This window comes from Bos indicus x Bos taurus, chromosome 1 (assembly GCF_003369695.1).
Source record: "Bos indicus x Bos taurus breed Angus x Brahman F1 hybrid chromosome 1, Bos_hybrid_MaternalHap_v2.0, whole genome shotgun sequence".
NCBI classification, from domain to species: Eukaryota; Metazoa; Chordata; class Mammalia; order Artiodactyla; family Bovidae; genus Bos; species Bos indicus x Bos taurus.
In genome coordinates, this window is record NC_040076.1 from 142,350,082 (window position 1) to 142,371,270 (window position 21,189).

The following is a 21,189-nucleotide window of genomic DNA, read 5'->3' on the forward strand; positions in this document are numbered from 1 at the left end:
GCACAATAAAGGACAGAAACAGAAGCAGGTAAGGACCTAACAGAAGCAGAAGAGATTGAGAAGAGGTAGCAAGAATACCCAGAAGAACTATACAGAAAAAGGTGTGACCTTTTGACCTGGATAACCACAATAATGCGGTCACTCACCTAGAGCCGGACATCCTGGAATGTGAAGTCAAGTGGCCTTAGGAAACATTACTACTAACAAAGCTAGTGGAGGTGATGGAATTCCAGCTGAGCCATTTAAAGTTTTAAAACATGATGCTGTTAAAGTGCTACTCTCAGTATGCTAAGAAATTTGAAAACTCAACAGAGGCCACTGAACTGGAAAAGGTCAGTTTTCTTTCCGACCCCAAAGAAGGGCAATGCCAAGGAATGTTCAAGCTACTGCACAATTGCACTCATTTCACATTCTAGCAAGGTAATGCTCTAAATCCTTCAAGTTAGGCTTCAACAGTATGTGAACCTAGAACTTCCAGATGTACAAGCTGGATTTAGAAAAGGCAGAGGAACCAGAGATCAAGTTGCCAAAATTTGTTGGATCATGGAGAAAGCAAAGGAGTTCCAAAAAACATCTACTTTTGCTTCATTGACTACACTAAAGTCTTTGACTGTGTGGATCACAACAAACTATAGAAAATCCTTAAAGAGATGGTAATACCAGACCACCTTACCTGTCTCCTGAGAAACCTGTATGCAGGTCAAGGAGCAACACTTATAATCAGACATGGAACAACTGACTGGTTCACAATTGGGAAAGGAGTACACAAAGCTATGTATTGGCACCCTGCTTATTTAACTTCTATGCAGAGTACATCATGCGAAATGCTGAGCTGGATGAATCACAAGCTGGAATCAAGGTTGCTGAGAGAAGTATCAACAACCTCAGATATGCAGATGATACCACTCTAATGGCAGAAAGACAGAGGAACTAAAGACCCTCTTGGTGAAGGTGAAAGAGGAGAGTGAAAGGCTGATTTTAAACTCAGCTTTCAAGAAACGAAGGTCGTGGCATCTGTCCCATCACTTCATGGCAAATAGATGGGGAAAAAATGGATACAGTGACAGACTTTATTTTCTTGGGCTCCGCAATCACTGTGGACGGTGACTGCAGCCATGGAATTAAAAGATGCTTGTTTCTTGGAAGGAAAGCTATGACCAACCTAGACAGCATATTGAAAAGCAGAGACATCACTTTGCCAACAAAGGTCCATCTAGTCAAAGCTATGGTTTTTCCAGTAGTCATGTATGGATGTGAGATTTGGATCATAAAGAAGGCTGAGCGCCAAAGAATTGATGCTTTTGAACTATGGTGCTAGAGAAGACTCTTGAGAGTTCCTTGGACTGCATGGAGATCAAGCCAGTCAATCCTAAAGGAAATCAACCTTGAATATTCATTGGAAGGACTGATGCTGAGGCTCCAATATTTGGCCACCTGATGCAAAGAGCCAACTCATTGGAAAAGACCCTGATGCTGGGAAAAATTGAAGGCCAAAGGAGAGGGGTCAGCAGAGGATAAGATGATTAGATACCATCATCAACTCAACGGACATGAATTTGAACAAACTCCAGGAGACAGTGGAGGACAAAGGAGCATGGTGTGCTGCAGTTCGTAGGGTTGCAGAGAGTCGGACACAATTTACAGACTGAACAGCAATGATCAATACTGTGTATGTGTCAATCCCAATCTCCCAGTTCATCCCACACACACACCCCTTCCTCCTTGGTAGATATTTGTGTACTGACATAGGATCTTATGACATTGCTCATTGGTTCATGTGTTATTTCTGGTAGTTATTTTATAGAATCTTAGGATTTTTCCATAAAAACAATCATATCTTCTAATAATAAAGACAGTGTTACTTCCTACATTCCAGTCTTTTGGGGTTTTATTTCTTTTACTTGTCTTATTGCATTGGTTGAAACTGCAATACAAGAGAGCAGACATCCTTACCTCATTCCAACCTTAAGGAATATGCATCCACTTTTTTACCATTGGATGTGACATGAGATATAGACCTTTTGTAGATGTCCTGTATCAGATTGAGGATGTCCTGTTCTAGTTTGCCAAGAGTTTTTGTGTCAAATGGTCTTTGACAAAATTCTCTGTTAAATTCTGCCAGATGTTCTTTGTGTACCTACTGAGATGGGTTAAGGAAGTTTCTTTTTATTCTTAGTTTTCTAAAGGTTGTTTTCTCAATATAAACAGGTGTTAAATTTTGTTACGTGTTCTTTCTGCATCTACTGAGATGACATGGTTTTTTTCCTCCTTTATTCTGTTAAGATAGTGAATTATAGTGACTCATTTTCGAATGCTAAAACAGCTTTGCATTTCTGGGATAATTCCACTTGTATTCTCAGGAAGTATTCTTAGGAAAATATTTGGGAAGAAATTTAACAAAAGGTATACAGACCGTCTACTCTGATATAAGATGTATTCTCCTTTTATATATTGCTATATTTTATTTGTAATAATATGTTAAGGAGTTTTGTATCCATGCTTATATGGGATGCTGGCTTATGCCATTTTTCTTGTGATGTCTTTGTCAAGTTTTTATAAAATATATTGAGAGGTTTGCTTTTTTCTCTATTTTCTAAAAGATTTGATGTAATTTGGGTATTGCTACTCCTGCTGCTAAGTCACTTCAGTCATGTCCGAGCCTGTGTGACCCCATAGATAGCAGCCCGCCAGGCTCCTCTGTCCCTGGGATTCTCCAGGCAAGAATACATATATTCATTTGTGTGTAATGTATTTCTTGATACGCTCAAGGTTAGGTTTATCATGTTACCTTTTTTTTTTTATGTTGAGTTTGGTTTCCTGTTCCTTCTCTTCTTCCTTCTTTTAGATTCATTGGATTAATTTTGTATTCTATTTTATTTCTTCTATTGACTCTTTACCTCTACTTTTTAGCATAACTTTTAGTTGGTTGCTATATTTCACTATGTATCCTTAACCTTTTCTTTTTTTTAATTACAAGCTTTCTTTTTTTGGAGATCCAATAAAAAAGCAAAGTTAAGTGAAAAGCAGGGAGAGTTCCCCCATATTCCCTCCTGATACACTCACACAGCCTCCCCCACCATCAACATCCTGCCTTAGAGCTTTACATTCATTGTAATCAGTGAGCAACACTGACGCGTCATTGTCAACCAAAGTCCATGGTTAATATCAGCGTTCAATCTTTGTGGTAGACAGTCTGGGTTTCAGATGCGTAATGACCTGCATCCACCGCCACAGGGTCATACAGAGTCGTTTCTCTGCCCTAAAAATTCTCTGTGCTTCACCTGTTCGTCTATCCTTTCCCCTGGAACCCTGGCAACTATGAATCTTTTTAATGTCTTCATAGTGGTGCCTTTTCCAGAGTATCTGTAGTTGGTATCATACAGTCTGCAGCCTTTTCAGATTGATTTCCTTCACTGAGGAAGTTTCCTTTCTACCTGGTCATAGCTTCATAGCTCATTTCTTCTCTGTGTTGATTAATGTTCCATGAATATACTGTAGTTTGTTTATTCCTCCACCTATTGAAGGATGTCTTGAGTGTGTCAAAGTTTTGGCAACTGTGAACAGAGCTGCTGTAAACATTTGGGTGAATGTTGCCATTTGTTTTTGCGTGTACTTATTTCCTTCTTGGGTGCACTGGGTCTTCATTGCTACGTGCAGGCTTTTTCTATTTGCAATGAGAGAGGGCTACTCTCTAGCTGTGGTGTGTGGGCTTCTTCTTGTGGCAACTTCTCTTCTTGCAGAGCCACAGGCTCTAGGGTGCTCCGGCTTCAGTAATTGTGGTGCGTGGGCTTAGTTGCATCAAGGCATGTGGAATCATCCCAGGGATTGAACCTGTGTTTCCTGTATTGGCAGGTGGATTCTTAATCACTGGACCACCAGGGAAGCCCAGTCATTTGTCTTTTATGGATCTTGGATCCAGGATTCTTCTTCTTCTGCTTTCTCGTGGGTTTCAACTGTTTGGGGTAAATACCCAGGAGTGCAGTTGCTCAGTCGTGCATATAATTTTGTAAGAAACCACCAAACTACCTTCCAAAGTGACTGTGCTAAGTCACTTAAGTCGTGTCTGACTCTGTGCGACCCCACAGACGGCAGCCCACCAGGCTCCCCCGTCCCTGGGATTCTCCAGGCAAGAACACTGGAGTGGGTTGCCATTTCCTTCTCCAATGCATGAAAGTGAAAAGTGAAAGTGAAGTCGCTCAGTCGTGTCCAACTCTTCGAGACCCCATGGACTGCAGCCCACCAGGCTCCTCCATCCATGGGATTTTCCAGGCAAGAGTACTGGAGTGGGGTGCCATTGCCTTCTCCGAAAGTGACTGTACTATTTTGCATTTCCACCAGCCATGAATGAGAGTTCCTGTTGCCCCGCATCCTCACTAGCATTTGGTGGTGTTGGTGTTTTTGATTTTTTTTTTTTTTTTGCTATTTTTTCAATTCTAATAGGTGTGAGTGGTATCTCATTATGGTTTTAATTTGCACTTCCCTGATGATATTGAGCATCTTTTCATATGTTTACTTGCCACATGGATATCTTTTTCTCTTGAACTGTCTTTTCAGATCTTTGCCCATTTTTTAAATCATCCTTAACTTTTTAGTCTATTTAAAACTAACGTTGTACCACTTCACATAAAAAGTAAGGACTTTGCAATAGTAGAATTCCTCCCCACAACCTTTGAGCTATTGCCACAGTTCACTTTAGACCTATGCTATACACTGAATGCTTGTGTCCCCTCAAAATTCACATGTTGAGATCCTAACCACCAGTGTGATAGCATTTGGAGGTGGGGCCTTTGGATGCTGCGTAGGTCATGAGAGTGGAGCCCTTATGAATAGGATTAGTGCCCTTATAAAGGAGACCCAGTATTCTTGCCTGGGAAATCCAATGGACAGAGGATCCTGGTGGGCTGCAGTCCATGGGGCCACAAAAAGTCAGACATGACTTAGTGACTAAACAATGAAAGAGACCTCAGAGAGCTTCCTCATCCCTTCTGCCCTGTGAGGACAGTGGAACAATGGCCATCCATGTGCCTGGCAGTGGGCCCTCCCCAGACACTGACTCTGCTGGTGCCGTGATCTTGGACTTCAGCCCCAAAACTGTGAGAAGCAAATGTCTGTTGTTTACAACCCACTGAGTCTCTGGTCGTCTGTTACAGCAGACGGAGCAACTAAGACAATTTACATCCATTATAAACTCCATAATACAGTATTAAGATCTGTAAACAGCCAGCTGTCTTTTGAAGAAATGATTAAAAGAAACTTAAAGATAACTTTTTGCCAGTTCTGCTGCTTTTTTTTTTTTTCCTGTAGATTCCAACTTCTGAGTGGTGTTATAGCCCTTCAGCCTGAAATTTTTCTTTTTTAACATTTCCTGAAGTACAAACTGCTAGTGACTAATTCTCTCAGCTTTTGCCTCTCTGAATTTGTCTCTGTTTTGCCCTCATTTTGAAATCTTTTTCAGGGTATAGGTTGCTGCATTCAGGGTTTGGTTTTGTTTTTGTATTTAGAAGGAATCTAAAGATGTCCATTTTTTTTTTTTTCTGGCTTCCACTGTTTCTGATGAGAAGTCAGCTTTTATTGTTGCATTTTGATGTTGTTCAGTTGCTCAGTTGTGTCCAACTCTTTGTGATCCCGTGGACTGCAGCATGCTTCCATGGGGTGAAGGACAGCCAGCTCCCCTGTCCTTCACCGTCTCCCTGAGTTTGCTCAGACTCGTCCATTGAATCAATGATGCCATCCAACCATCTCATCTTCTGTCATTGTTGCCCTGCACGGGTGTCCCGTTTCTCTGGACACTTTGAAGGTGTTTTCCTTTATCCATGGGCTTCAGCACTTTGACCCTGCTTTGCCTTCATTTTCTTCTTGCTTATCCTCCATGGTGTTCTTTGTTGAGCTTCCATGGTGTATAAATTTGTTTTCATTAAATTTGTCAACATTGTCACAATTACTTCATTAAGTGTATTTTATGCTCCTTTCTCTCCCCTTTCTTTCTGAGACTAGTTACATGTAGTTAGAACATTTGTTCTTATCCCTCAAGTGACTGGCTCTGTTATTTTTTTTTTAATGTTCTTTTCTTTCCACTCTTCAGATTGGAGAGTTCATGATGATGGATCCTCAATTTCCCTGACTATTCTTCAAATTGCTATAAGCCCATCCATGATTTTTTAATGTCAGATATATTTTTAAATTCAACAATGTCATATTCTTATTTGTAGATTTTCCTCTTAAGATCCCCTATCTGATTACCACTCACTAGCATCTTTTTCTTTAGTTTTTGGATGTATTGCATGCTCAGTCACTCAGTCCTGTCTGACTCTTTGTGACCCCATGGACTATAGCCCACCAGAGTCCTCTGTCCATGGCATTTTTCAGGCAAGAATATTGGAGCTGATTTCCATTTTCTCCTCCTGAGGATCTTCCCAACCCAGGGATCAAACCCCTGCCTCCCATGTTGGCAGGCAAATTCTTTACCGCTGAGCCACCTAGTTGGAGAAGGAAATGGCAGCCCACTCCAGTATTCTTGCCTGGAGAATCCCAGGGACGGAGGAGCCTAGTGGGCTGCCGTCTGTGGGGTTGCACAGAGTCGGACACGACTGAAGCGACTTAGCAGTAGCAGCACCTAGTTGGCCAAAAAGTTCTTTTGGGTTTTCCCGTAAGATGTTATGGAAAAACTTCCATGAACTTTCTGACTAATCCAATACTTATAATTGCCACATGAAAGGCAATTGTAAGTACATTCTCATTTCAACCTCCGTGTCATCTGGGGTTTTATTTTTAGTTTATCTTGTGCAGCCTCTACGATTATGCAGCTGATGGAGGAGAACCTTTGGTTCTGCTCAGTTTCTGATAGAGTTTTGCAGGAGTCCTCCTGTCAAATGAGGCCTCCATCATCCATCACCTTCTTCGATCAGAGTTGACCCTAAGAGACTTCTTCCTGACACCCATCTTCTGGGGTCATCTTGCACACCATCAAAGCCCAGACACAGTGGTCCAGGGTGGACTCCCTTTGGCTTCACCGTAATTCTACTTTCCCACAGAGTGTCCTATCACCAAGACATATGAGGTTATCACATAATGGACAAAGTCCCGCCAGCGTGCACCGTCAATCAGCTGCCAGTTCTCAGCTTCAGATTCCTCTGAGGGTGTCCTTCTCCCTCAAAAGTCCAACCCCTCATCAGGCCATGGCGGCGGAGGGTGGGCGTCTGTTCTCAGAGAGGAGGCCAGTATGCAGAATGTCTTTGCCCTCATGGGTCAGCGAGACACTGCCCATCTTTTTTTTTTTTTATGTTGATGCCTTTTAATTTTTATTGTTAATTTTTTTATTGGCGTATAGTTGCTTTACAATGCTGTGTTAGTTTTTGCTGTATATCAAAGTGAATCAGTCGCACGTGTACATATATCCCCTTTTTTTGGATTTCCTTCCTATTTAGGTCACCGCAGAGCATTGATAAAGTGCCCTGTGCTGTACAGTAGGTTCTCATTAGTTACCTATTTTCTACATAGCAGTGTATATGTGTCAATCTCAGTCTCCCGTTTCATCCCACCCCACCTTCCCCCCCTTGCTGCGTCGCAAATAAGCTCATCTATTTTTATAGATTCCACACGTATGCATTAATAGACAATATTTGTTTTTCTCTCTCTGAATTTTTTAAAATGAAACAGATGAACATTTTTAATGATAAAAGGTACAATTCACAAAGAAGATAGACATCATAAACCATGAAACACCTAACAACAGAGAAACAAAGATACATAAAGCAAAAATCAGAAGAAATATAAGGGAAAAGAAAAAGACATATAATCATAGGCGACACTGCCCGTCTTTGCAGCCCACGTGGGAACATGTCTGGGGTGCACCGGGGGGTCTGGCCAAGTCCCACCGAGGCTTTCTCGCTACATCAGCAGCCGCTTCAGGCTCTTAGGAGCCTTACATGATCAGCATGTACAAACCATTCAGAACAGTGCCTGGAATCTAGGAAGTGCTCCATAAAGACTGCCGTGGTTGTTGCAATCATGATACTATAAAGTTGCATTGCTGTCTGTCCCAGGAGCTACTCCCTTTGAGACATTTTTCTCAAAAACTGAGCCTAAAGGGAGAGGAGGGCAGAGGGAGGAGTTGTGCCCAGACATCTGAGGTCAGACTCAGCTATGCAGACCTCAAATCCCAGCTCCAGAACAGAAGGGGACACAGTCCAGTTCCTGCCCCCGAGGGCTGGCGGGTCTGCAGCGAGCCTGCAAGGGCTCAGCCAAGACAGCTATGTAGGAGACACTCTCTCCCTACATCAGATATGGTCGCCAGGGCCCCAGGGTCCCCTTCACTTTCTTTGTCTCATCAGAATGGCTACCAGGAAGTGAAAGCATCTAGTTGAAGCCACACTGAGCATCACCTGGAACATCCCTTTGGCCGCCAATAGCCGAGGGTGATTTCTTGGCAGGACAGACCCTGGAAACGGTGCTTGTCCCTTTAAGGAGCGAGGCCAGGCCACTGTTCATCATCCCATTTTATTGTGCTCCTGGGCTGTAAAGGAAGCGCCCTCCTTCTGCTCTTTGTTTTATGACCTCCATAAACAGTGAATTGCCATGACTGTGCCTGGGGCTAGAATGGCCTCGCTGGCTGGAGGGGCCAGGAGAGCAAAAGTGGAGCAGAGGTGAGTCCCCCCTTCTTCCCTGGAGAAGGGCAGTGCCACCCCTAGAAGGAGGGGTGGGAGGGGACACACAGGGAGTCCCCTCCTGGCCCTACCTACATGTAGCTCTGGAAATAAATGCACCCCCAATATTCAGGGTCTCAGATGGGGGTGATTTTCTCTAATGCAAAAGCAAGACATGCCCTTTTGAAGGAATATCCATGTTTTTTTTAGAAAAAGCTTTGGGAGGGAGTCAGTTAAGTATATTTTTTGAAGGATGCTCACGGGAGAAGGAAATGGTAACCCACTCCAGTGTTCTTGCCTGGAGAATCCCAGGGACGAGGGAGCCTGGTGGGCTGCCGTCTATGGGATCACACAGAGTCGGACACGACTGAAGTGACTTAGCAGCAGCAGCAGCAGGGCTTTGGGTGAGATGGATAAAGTCAGACAGTTTGTGTATCATACTGACAGCATGGAGACACAGTAAAAATATCGTGCAACAGTTATACAGACGTATCAGGAGAGACTGGGACTCACGGTGGACTCCAGGCAGCACACACATGCCCACAGGTGTTACTCATGACACTGTTGGGGGTTGAGGTTCCAGAACCGCCAATGTCCCCAGGCCTCCTCCCTGCAGGCACAGGTGTGGGGCCAGAGTGTTACTAGGGCTGTGGTTGTCTCCCATTTGCCCTCAGGGAGGATGGTACGTGTGCCAACCAGCCTGGGTGTGTGGAGGATGGAGGAATGGCCGTGGACAGTCCAGCGTTCCGTCCACTGTTCTGTGCTGTCCAGCACGGCATGAAAAGAGCAGTACCTGTCCGCTGACTGGCCTAGCTGGCCACGGCATCGCCTTCAGCTGACCTCTGGAGTAGGAATTGGAGGGTTGGGCTGTCTTGTCGATCAGTTAAACCTGACTTTTATGTCGCTCTGCGCTGCAGAGACGCAGGATTTGTCTGAAACAAATAAACAATTCCTGGAAGGGCTGGGAGAGGCGGAGGCGGGTTCCTTGAAGCATGCACAGCAGCAGAGTCGGGCAACAGCCTCTGGCACCGGGGTAAGGCAGGCTTGGATGCTGTTCTGGCCACTCGTGGGGGCAGCTGAAGAAACAGCATGGGGAAGGGTGCCCATCCTGCCAGCCCACAGGCAGAGTCCTGCCCACAACCCCCACTGGGCAACTCTGCACCCGTCTCCAGTGGGTGGGCTGCTCCTGACCCCTCATTTCTGGCCCAGGACAGGTTGAGGGCCACCCTGGTAGAGAGCCACGGTCTGGAAATATCCAGAAAACCCAGTTCAGATGCTGCCAGACTGCAAGATGTTCCTGGAACTAAATGCAAGTGTTCCCTCATAGGTGGGAGACTCTGCCAGCCCCGGCATCTACCTGGCAGGGCCCATTACCCAAGAGGTCAGCGGACGAGGCCCCCAGCATATTTAAGTCAGGCCTGTCCCAGGTGTGAGCAGGGAGAGAGCACCCTAGACCTGCAGAGGCTGGTGACGAGACCTCTGTGCTGACGGCTAACTGTTTGGCCTTCATTAAATCTTTGCCTTAGTTAAAGCCGTGGGCACTCATTAAATCGTGGTGAGCTTGGAGCAGCATCCTTGACGTTCAGTACGATGTCCTAGACCTGGGGACACTTCTGATGATATGTCAGCTGTTCTCACAGAGCAGAGTTTTCCCTGAAGTACACGTGGGTCACCCGTGGCCGTGGGCCGCCTCCACCGCAGCCTCCATTCTGTGAACCAGCAGGCATTCTGCTGACTCCTGTTCTCAGTCTTACTTCCTCTCTCAGTTATCTCAAAAACTTCCAAAGGTTTTTCAACAGTCCAGTCGGACACCAGCATGACCCCCCAGTCATGTCCAGTCTTGAACTGCCAGCATCCCTGGCTGTGGCTGGTTATTCTTTTTTTATTATTATTATTTTGACAACAAAAACATTTTGTATTGGGGTATAGCCAATTAACAATCTTGTGATATACCCCACAATCTTCTTGTGAGGTATAGCCAATTAACAATCTTGTAAACAGTGAAGGGATCCGCCATACATATACATGTTTCCATTCTCCCCCACCTCCCATCCAGGCTGGCATGTGCCATTGAGCAGAGTTCCATGTGCTATACAGTCGGTCCTTGTTGGTTATCCATTAAAATATAGCAGTGTGTACATGATCTTCCCACAGTCCTCAACTATCCCTTCCCCCCACCCCCACCCCGGCAACCATGAGTTCATTTTCTAAGTCCATAAGTCTCTTTCTCCTTTGTAAGTTAAGTTCATTTGTATCATTTCTTTTTAGATTCCACATATGCGGCATGCCACGTGATATTTCTCCTTCTCTGTCTGGCTCACTTCACTCAGTATGAGTCTCTCTAGGTCCATCCACGTTGCTGCAAATGGCCTTATTTCATTCTTTTTAATGACTGAATAGTCTTCCACTGTATATATATACACACACACACACACACACACACACACCGCATCTTTATCCATTCCTCTGTCGATGGACATTTAGGTTGCATGAAATTAAAAGACGCTTACTCCTTGGAAGGAAAATTATGACCAACCTAGATAGCATATTCAAAAGCAGAGTCATTACTTTGCCAACAAAGGTTCGTCTTGTCAAGGCTATGGTTTTTCCTGTGGTCATGTATGGATGTGAGAGTTGGACTGTGAAGAAGGCTGAGCGCCGAAGAATTGATGCTTTTGAACTGTAGTGTTGGAGAAGACTCTTGAGAGTCCCTTGAACTGCAAGATTAAACCAGTCAATCCTAAAGGAAATCAATCCTGAATATCCATTGGCAGGACTAATGGCTAAAACTGAAGCGCCAGTACTTTGGCCACTTAATTCAGAGCTGACTCACTGGAAAGACTGTGATGCTGGGAAAGGTTGAAGGCAAAAGGAGAAGGGGGTAGCAGAGGATGAGATGGTTAGATAGCATCATCGGCTTAATAGACATGAATCTGAGCAAACTCTGGGAGATAGTGGAGGATAGAGGAGCCTGGCGTGCTATCCATGGGGTAGCAAAGAGTCAGACACAACTTCGCAGCTGAACAACAATGGCTGTTGGTGACCCTTAGTGACATAACAACACCTGTGGCTGTCAGGGACCCTTAGTGACAGAACGACAGCACCTGTGGCTGTTGGCAACCCTTAGTGACATAGTAACACCTGTGATGTAATAGCAGTGGTGATGGCTAAGGCAGGACTGTGCAACACCGGCCAGGCTCTGCCCAGCGTATTCTACACACAATTTGTTTTAAGTTCAGAACTCCCCTGGGAGGAAGCAGTGGCCCGAGGCAGGAATTCCAGTGTACTGGGCTGGGGCGGGGGAGGCACCCACTTCCTGAACAGGCTGTGTTTATGGATGTGTGGGTGTGGTTGGCCTTTTGCAGAGAGGCATTTTTTTTGCCCTTTCCCCTTGCACAAGAATGCAGATTGTGCAGGATCTAAAGAAGCAGCTCAGGGCGAAATTACAGAGATGGCAGCAGAATGAGCGCCATGACCTGGGCACCGGCGCCCTGGGGCTCTCTGCCTGCCAGCTTACCTTTGTGCCTGTGCCCTTTCTGAAGACATCAGATTTTTTGACATGGGTGGCACATGGGCTGAGGTGTAGCTGTTACGTGGACCGGAATATGAATATCCGAGCCTCGAATTCAGCCAGGAAAAGGAAGGTATAGGATGAAGTGCTTGGGGTAGAAATTAAATTTCAGCATCAAAATCCTGTGGTTAAGACTTCCAATGCAGGAGGTGCAGTTAGAGCCCTGGTCGGAGAGCTAAGATCCCACACACCTCTCAGCCAAAGAATCAAAATGTAACACAGAAGCAATACTGTAACAAATTCAATAAAGAATTAAAAAATAGTCCACATCAAAATAAAAAATCTTTTAAAAAAATCCTGTAATGCTCAAAGGAGCCCACCTCAAAAAACAAGGGAAAATTCCCCCTTAACTTTTTCTTTCCATTCAGTCTATTAAATTTTTTGTTAAACGTTTTTTAAGTCATTAAACAATCACATGCAGTTGTAAGAAAAAATGCAGAGACCCAGGCACCCTTTACCCTTTTTGCTGGTGTGGTAACATCCTTCAGACTGCAGTAAGAGCTCACCCCAGACGCTGCTGCAGTCAGGCACAGAGCATCTCATCCCCCAAGGGGCCCTCGTGCTGCCTTTCTATGTCGTTCAGTGGCTAAGTTGTCTCCAACTGTCTGTGACCCCACGGACTGCAGCATGCCAGGCTTCGCTGTCCTTGACTATCTCCTGGAGTTTGCTCAGATTCATGTCCATTGAGTCGGTGATGCCATGCAACCATCTCATCCTCTGTCACCCCCTTCTCTTCCTCCCTTCAGTCTTTCCCAGCATCAGGGTCTTTTCCAAGGAGTCAGCTCTTTACATCAGGTGACTAAAGTATTGGAGCTTCAGCTTCAGCATCAGTCCTTCCAGTGAATATTCAGGACTGATTTCCTTTAGGATTCACTGATTTGATCTTCTTGCTGTCCAAGGGATTCTCAAGAGTCTTCTGTAGCACCACACACCAATTCTTTGGCACTCAAATTTCTTCTTGATCCAACTCTCACAGCCATTTGTGACTACTGGAAAAACCATAGCTTTGACTGTACAGACTTTTATCAGCAAAGTGATGTCTCTGCTTTTTAATAGGCTGTCTACGTTGGTCATAGCCTTCCTTCCAAGGAGCAAGTGTCTTTTCTATAGCATCATCCAGATCCCTTTATCCACCGCCCCTTAACCCTTGACACTTACTAATCTGTTCTCCATCTCTATAGTTTTGCATTTCAAGAATGTTCTATGTATGAGTGAGTTTGGGGATTGACCTTTTTTCACCCAGCATAATTCTCTAGAAATGCATCCAGGCTACTATGTGTATCACAAGTTCAGTCCTTTTTATTACTGAGTAATATTTCATGGTGTGGCCGGGACACTGTTTATTCATTCATCTGCTGAAGGGCATCTGGGTTGTTTCTGGTTTAGGGCAATTAAAAATAAAAGCTGTTCTGAACATTGTGTACCGACTTCTGTGTAAACATAACCTGTCACTTCTCTGTCCCAGAGGGCAAGTGCAGGTCATACAGTAATTGTATGTTTAGTTTTGTTAAGAAACTGCCAAACCCTTTTCCAGAATAGCTGTTCTGTTTTACATTCCCACCAGCAGTGTGTGAGTAAGCTAGTTTCTCCACATCTTTTCCAGCATTGGGGGTTGTCACTTTTTAAAATTTTTTTTAGCTTTTTTGATAAGTGTGCAGTGATATTTCAGTGTGCTTTCATTTGCGTTTCCCAATGACTCATGTAGCTCAGCATTTTTTCATGTGCCTGTCATCCATCTGTATATGCTCTTCAGTAAAATGTCTGCTCATGGCAGTCCCTGGCGGTCCAGTGGTTAGGACTCAGGGCTTTCACTGTGGGGGCTGGCATTCAATCCCTGTTCAGAAACCAAGATCCCACAAGCCAAAACAAGCAGATGAGTAAATGTCTGTGCCCTGCCCTTTTCAAATTGAATTGTTCTGTTTTTTTTACTGTTGAGTTTTTACTGTTCTTTTCATTGTCTATTTTCAAGTCTTTGTCAGATACATGATTTGCAAATTATTTTTTCCCCCAGACTATATACCTTTTTATCTCTTAACAGGATTTTTCCCAAAGGGAAAGTTCTACTTTTGATAAAGTCCAGTTTATCAATTTTCCCTTTTATGGACTGTTTTTGTTGTCAAGTCTGAGAACTCTCTGCCTAGCCCAAGAATCTGAAGATTTTCCTCTGTTTTTTCCTAGATTTTATAGTTTCTTATTTTACATCCAGAGTCCACTTTGCATTTGTTGCTGTTATTCAGTCACTAAGTCATGTCGGACTCTGTGACCCCATGGACTGCAGCATACCAGGCTTCCCTGTCCTTCAGTATTTCCCGGAGTTTGCTCAAACTCATGTCCATTGAGTCGGTGATGCCATCCAACCATCTCATTGTCTGTCACCCCCTTCTCTTCCTGGCCTCAATCTTTCCCACCATCAGGGTCATTTCCAATGAGTTGACTCTTTGCATCAGGTGGCCGAAGTATTGACACTTCAGCTTCAGCATCAGTCCTTCCAGTGAATAGTCAGGGTTGATTTCCTTTAGGATTGACTGGTTTAATCTCCTTGCAGTCCAAGGGACTCTCAAGAGTCTCCTCCAGGACCACAGTTCAAAAGCATCTGTTCTTCAGTGCTCATGTTCTTTATGGTTCAACTCTCACATCCATACATAATTACTGGACAAACCATAACTTTAACTCTACAGACCTTTGTCAGCAAAATGATATCTCTGTTTTTTAATATGCTGTCTAGGTTTGTCATAGCTTTCCTTCCAAGGAGCAAATGTCTTTTAACTCCATGGATGCCTGCAGTCACTGTCCACAGTGATTTTGGGGTCCAAGAAAATAAAATCTTTCACTGCTTCCACTTTTTCCCCATCTATTTGCCATGAAGTGATGGGACCGGATGCCATGATCTTAGTCTGAATGTTGAGTTTTAAGCCAGCGTTTTCACTCTCCTCTTTCACCCTCATCACAAGACTCTTAATGGTCTCACCATTTATATTTTTCTTTTACCAGAGTTTTGTAGTTTTCAACACACAACTTCTCCATATGTTTTATTTACATTTATTTGAGTTTTTTTAAGTGTATGTTCCTGATGTTCAAGCTGGTTTTAGAAAAGGCAGAGGAACCAGAGGTCAAATTAACAACACCCACTGGATCATGGAAAAAGCAAGAGAATTCCAGAAAAACATCTATTTCTGCTTTATTGACTATGCCAAAGCCTTTGACTGTGTGGATCACAAGAAAGTGGAAAATTCTGAAAGAGATGGGATTACCGGACCACCTGACTTGCCTCTTGAGAAATCTGTATGCAGGTCAGGAAGCGACAGTTAGAACTGGACATGGAACAACAGACTGGTTCCAAATAGGAAAAGGAGTACATTAAGGCTGTATATTGTCACCCTGCTTATTTAACTTCTATGCAGAGTACATCATGAGAAACGCTGGACTGGAAAAAACACAAGCTGGAATCAAGATTGCTGGGAGAAATATCAATAACCTCAGATATGCAGATGACACCACCCTTATGGCAGAAAGTGAAGAGGAACTCAGAAGCCTCTTGATGAAAGTGAAAGTGGAGAGTGAAAAAGTTGGCTTAAAGCTCAACATTCAGAAAACAAAGATCATGGCATCTGGTCCCATCACTTCATGGGAAATAGACAGGGAAACAGTGGAAACAGTGTCAGACTTTATTTTGGGGGGCTCCAGAATCACTGCAGATGGTGACTGCAGCCATGAAATGAAAAGACGCTTACTCCTTGGAAGGAAAGTTATGACCAATCTAGATAGCATATTCAAAAGCAGAGACAGTACTTTGCCAACAAAGGTCCATCTAGTCAAGGCTATGGTTTTTCCTGTGGTCACGTGTGGATGTGAGAGTTAGACTGTGAAGAAGGCTGAGTGCTGAAGAATTGATGCTTTTGAACTGTGGTGTTGGAGAAGACTCTTGAGAGTCCCTTGGACTGCAAGGAGATCCAAACAGTCCATTCTGAAGGAGATCAGCCCTGGGATTTCTTTGGAAAGAATGATGCTAAAACTGAAACTCCAGTACTTTGGCCACCTCATGTGAAAGTTGACTCATTGGAAAAGACTCTGATGCTGGGAGGGATTGGGGGCAGGAGGAGAAGGAGATGACAGAGGATGAGATGGCTGGATGGCATCACTGACTCGATGGACGTGAGTCTGGGTGAACTCTGGGAGTTGGTGATAGACAGGGAGGCCTGGCATCCTGCGATTCATGGGGTTGCAAAGAGTCGGACACGACTGAGCGACTGAACTGAACTAAAGTGTATGTAAATGGTGCTGTGATTTTAATTTTAGTGTCTACATGGTCATTGCTAGTATATATAAATACAGTCAATTTGTATATTTATCTTGTATACTATGACCATGTTGAACTCACTTGTTAGTTCTATTTTTATATTTTGCTGAATTCTAATTGCTAATATTTTGTTAAGAATTTTTGCATTCATATTAATGGCAGATATTGACTTGCAGTTTTCCTTTTTTGTTGTCTTTGTTAGATTTGGTATTGGGTCAATACTAGCTTCATAAAGTGAATCAAAACGTGTACCCTTCTATTTTCTAGAAAAAATTGTTTAATTCTTGAAGGACTGATTAATTCTTCTTTAAATGTTTGGCCAAATTCTCCAGTGAAACCATTTGCACCTGGAAATTTCTTTGGAGGGATTTTTTTTTTAATAAACACAATTTCCTTAATAGTTGCAGACTTTTCAAATTGTGTGCTTCATATTGGATGAGTGTGGTAGTTCATACTTTTCTAGGATCTGGTCCATTTTCATTTAGGGTGTCAAGATTATGTGCTTCGAGTTGTTTTTAGTGTTTCCTTGTTACCCTTTTGAGGTCTGTGAGGTCTGTAATGCTGTCTCCCCTTTCATTCTAGATACTGGTGATCTGTGTGTTCTCTCTGTGTTTCTTAGTCTTGCCAGAGATTTGTCAATTTATTGATATCTTTAAATAACCAGTCCTTTGTTTCATTGATTTCCTGGGTTGTTTTTCTGTTTTTTATTTCATTGATTTCTGCTTTTTATTGTATCCTTCCTTCTGCTGTTCTTGTGGGTTTATTTTTGCTTTTCTTTTTCTAGGTTCTTAGATTATGGAGTTAAGAGTTTTCCTCTCTGCAAATGCAAGCATACAGTGCTATAAATATTCCTCTCAGCACTGCTTTAGCTGTGTCCCACAGCTAAATTTTCATGCGTTGTATTTTCATTTTCATTCTACTTGGCAGAAAACAGCAAAATTCTGTGAAGCAATTATCATTCAGTGTCTATCTTTATATCCCTAAGACCTCCTCTTTGACCCATGTATTACTTAGAAGTGTGTCATTTAGTTTCAAAGTGTTTGAAGATCTTTCTGTTACTGATTTCTAGTTTGATTCTCTTAAAGGTCATAAACCATACTCTATTTGGTTGTGGTTCTTTCAGATTTGTTGTGGGTTTTGTGTGTGTGTGCACCGACCTATGGTCTACTTTGGTATATGCTTCATGGGCACAGGGCTTCCCTGGTGGCTCAGCTGGTAAAGAATCTGCCTACAGTGCAGGAGACCTGGGTTTGATCCCTGGGTTAGGAAGATCCCCTGGAAAAGGGAAAGGCTACCCACTCCAGGATTCTGGCCTGGAGAATTTCATGGACTGTATAGTCCATGGGGTCGCAAAGAGTCGGACACACCCGAGTGACTTTCACTCACTTCACTTCATAGGCACCTGAAAAGAATGTGCATTCTGCAACTGTTGATGGACTTTTAAATATATCTCAAGACTGAGACAGGCCACTAACTCTTAAAGGTTGTATGATACACTTTTGCCCAAGATTTCAGAGTAAGTGATCTAAAATACTGCTAAGTTCACCAAAGAAGCCTGTGAAGCCTTCTCACTGGTGGGTCTTGTCAATGGAGCCACCATTTTTCTCCCCTGAGGGGTCTGGTCCTCTCTGAAGGATAGAACTTTGATCAGCTCAACATGTGGCTCAAGAAAGTTTCCTGGCTGACATATTTACCCTTGTATTTCCAAGAGATATGATGGGACATTGTTTTCCTTCTTCTCATCAAGTCATAGGATGCTAAAGCCAGAGGAAACCTTGGGTCATCTGGTCTACTCTTTCCTTTGGCAGGTGAAGGAATGAGGTCCTAGAGGTTATTTTAGATTATTTTTTAAAATACTTCTGTGAAATTAACATAAGTTATTATAGAAGTATATTAGATATAGAGAAACAAAAATAATCTTACAACCAAAAAGTAACTACTATTATTATTTTGGAGTATACTCTCCCAAGTTTTAAGAAATGGAATCACACTGTATTATGACTTTCTTAGTTTTATAATAGGCATGAACATTTTTCTAAGATATTATTCCTAGTAGCAGAATACGCTTCCACAGTACGGATACACCATACCACATTTAAATGGTATAAGTGATGTCCATCACAGTTTTCACTGCGTTAAATAACGTCATGATGAACATCTTTTGTGTCCATATATATGGTTTTTCCTAGAATTGGAAACAGTAAATCAGAGCACGTGAACATTTTTAGCTTTGGAGCCCTGTTGCCAAATTGGATTATCGGGGGTTTTGTTTGTCTGGACAGGCTTGGCTCAGTTTTGATTTGTGTCGGGTTTAGAGTCTATATGGAAGCTTACGCGAGTTCAGGAGGAAGCCTTGTTTAGGTCCCCAGAGTTTTAAGGTGTGAGCTAAACTGCCACCTGGAACCAAGGGGAGAGCCCGCCCTTCCCAAGAGCACAGAGTGGCTGGAACGGTGCCGTGCATTCCTCACCTTTCTATGAGGCATCCCGCATTGGGCCCGGCCAGGAAACCGGAAAATGGGCAGCTACATACAGCCTGGGGTCTGGACCTTGTAAACCCAGCCGCCCAGCCCAGTTTTATGTACCAGGCAACAGAGGGACAAACTCGCTCACCCCAGCTGCTTCCTCTCTCTGGGACCTACCGTGAGAACAGTGTGTGTTGCACTCAAAATATGCCTTGAACTTTCTGTCATAGTAATTGCCCCCATAAAATGGTCCGGGGCATTGCATGAAAGCGTCCCGTATTTAAAGACCAGTCCTGCCTGCTTTTATGGCTGGTGCTGACTGCAGGAAGATCACAGCCCCGGCCACTCTGCTGAGGCACCACTGAGAGCTGTCCCAGGGGGAAAGGGCATCTGAAGCTGGACGGGAAACCCGAGGCCCTGGAAAGGCCCTGCTGCAGACCAGTGACCCGAGCACCCCTCCCCCAGGTACCCAGGCAGCTCCTGGGCACGGTGTTGGGGTTCAACCCGTGGTCCACAGAGTGCACCCTTTTCCATTAGTCTTTCTTTTCTCATCTGCAGAGAAAGAAGAACTGATCCAGAATGTGCTGACCCAGGTGGCGGAGCAGTTCTCAAGGTACAGAATCTTCTGGATGCATCCTTTCCGGGGCTGGGTACTCTTTCTCTTCTTGGCAGGTGGGCCCCTTGCCGTGAGGCTATCTCAGCCGGTGGGCTCTCATCCATCACTTCCCCAGAGAAGCTACCTGCCCGGTGGGGTCCTTTGGGGAATTCTGTAACTAAGCCAGCATGCATGGGGTCCAGGAAATGCTCGCCTGCTGGTGCTTTCAGAACAAGAACCCGTGTTGCTGAGAATGTCCTCAGGGGCTCTTCTGGGGCGAGGACTTCAGCCTATGGGAATTGGCAGCATAGAGATTCTGTGTGGATCTCTGGCTCACTCTTCATTCTGAGTTATGCTGCCGGTTCTGGAGTCAATGCTTTGCATTTTCTCAGTCACCTTCCATGGCATCTTACTGCCCCTCGGGTAGCTGAAATGGGGAGAAGCCATATTTCCTTAAAGCCCAAGAGTTGTTGAACTGAATGGGTTGGATCCCAGAGAAGGGCACACCAGCTGCCTAAGGTGGTCTGTGCCCAGCGGGACAGGGTGTGTGTGTGTGGAGGGGTGAGTGCTGGTCCATGCCAGTGGTGAGCAGAGAACCCAGGTCCTCCCCAGAGAGTATCTGCTCACTGGCCAGGTATGGGGAGTAATCATGCCCGCTCTGTGTTCTGGTCTTGGAAAATACACCTTCGAGATAATTCCAGAGTGTATCCTTTTCCTCCTCCCCACTGCCTCCCATCAGTTCCTTAAAAGCAACTCCTCTGTTTGGATCCCTTACCAGCCCACCTGTGGGCCTCACCGTGGCAAGGAGCCGGCAGATGTTGACTGAACCAACTTTAACTTGGAGAATTTGAGGAGTTATGTTGTTTTGTTTTTTTCCTTCCCAGAGCTTTTAAAATCAATGAGCTGAAAGCTGAATTTGCAAATCACTTGGCAGTGCTAGAGAAACGCGTCGAATGTGAGTGGCATGTTGATGTCTTTTCGCTGATGTGTCTTTTAACCTCAGTTTAAATTAAGCCACTTGAGCTGTGGTGCGTGATGGTGGCAGGGGAGGTGAGGCTGAGAACGAATGTTTTGTCTCTGTGAAATACTCAGTACTTACCTTTGAAGTTAACGAAGGCTAGAAGAGTGATAAATCTTAAGCGTTTTATTCTGTTTTAAAAGTAACCCAGTAACTCGCAACGTGTTAGAAGTACACAGTAATTTGCAATCCGGTGCATGTCATCACATGGTATGTGTCATGGTGGCACAGAGGAACACAGAGGAGACCACGGGGCTTCCTAGACCGGGCCCCGCCAGAGAGGAACCTCTGCAGAACAGCTTGTGTGTGTCCCTTTCTACATAAATGAGAACACACCAACCCATACTCTCTGGTTTCACAATTTTAGGGGAAGATGTCTACTTAATGACCACCAAGTCCTGACTCAGTGACCAAGTAGCTAAAACTCCAGAAGATAACAGCTTCCAGTCAGTCACCCTTTGTGTCCCATCCGTAAAATAAGGGGCAGTGCTTGAATTCCTTGTGGTCCACAATTCCCCGCCCAGGGCCCAAAGAGATGGCTCTTTGTCAGTGTCAAGGCTAGTGTCAAGGTTAATGGCTCCTGGGCACTGCATTTACTGACTTG

At 44.2% G+C, this 21,189-nt stretch overlaps 1 protein-coding gene across 3 annotated transcripts in view; it reads left to right on the forward strand.

The window, feature by feature from the left end:
• The window catches only part of PDE9A (phosphodiesterase 9A), a 104,589-nt gene that overhangs the window by 49,051 nt on the left and 34,349 nt on the right, over positions 1-21,189 (forward strand). For 2 of the 3 annotated variants that reach the window (XM_027546933.1, XM_027546943.1), the window contains exons 5-6: positions 19,531-19,585; positions 20,452-20,522. In XM_027546933.1, the coding sequence (XP_027402734.1) occupies positions 19,531-19,585; positions 20,452-20,522 (126 nt within the window). Of the gene's footprint in view, positions 1-8,624; positions 8,643-19,530; positions 19,586-20,451; positions 20,523-21,189 lie in introns of those variants that run through there. The other variant, XM_027546953.1, reaches the window with a different exon arrangement.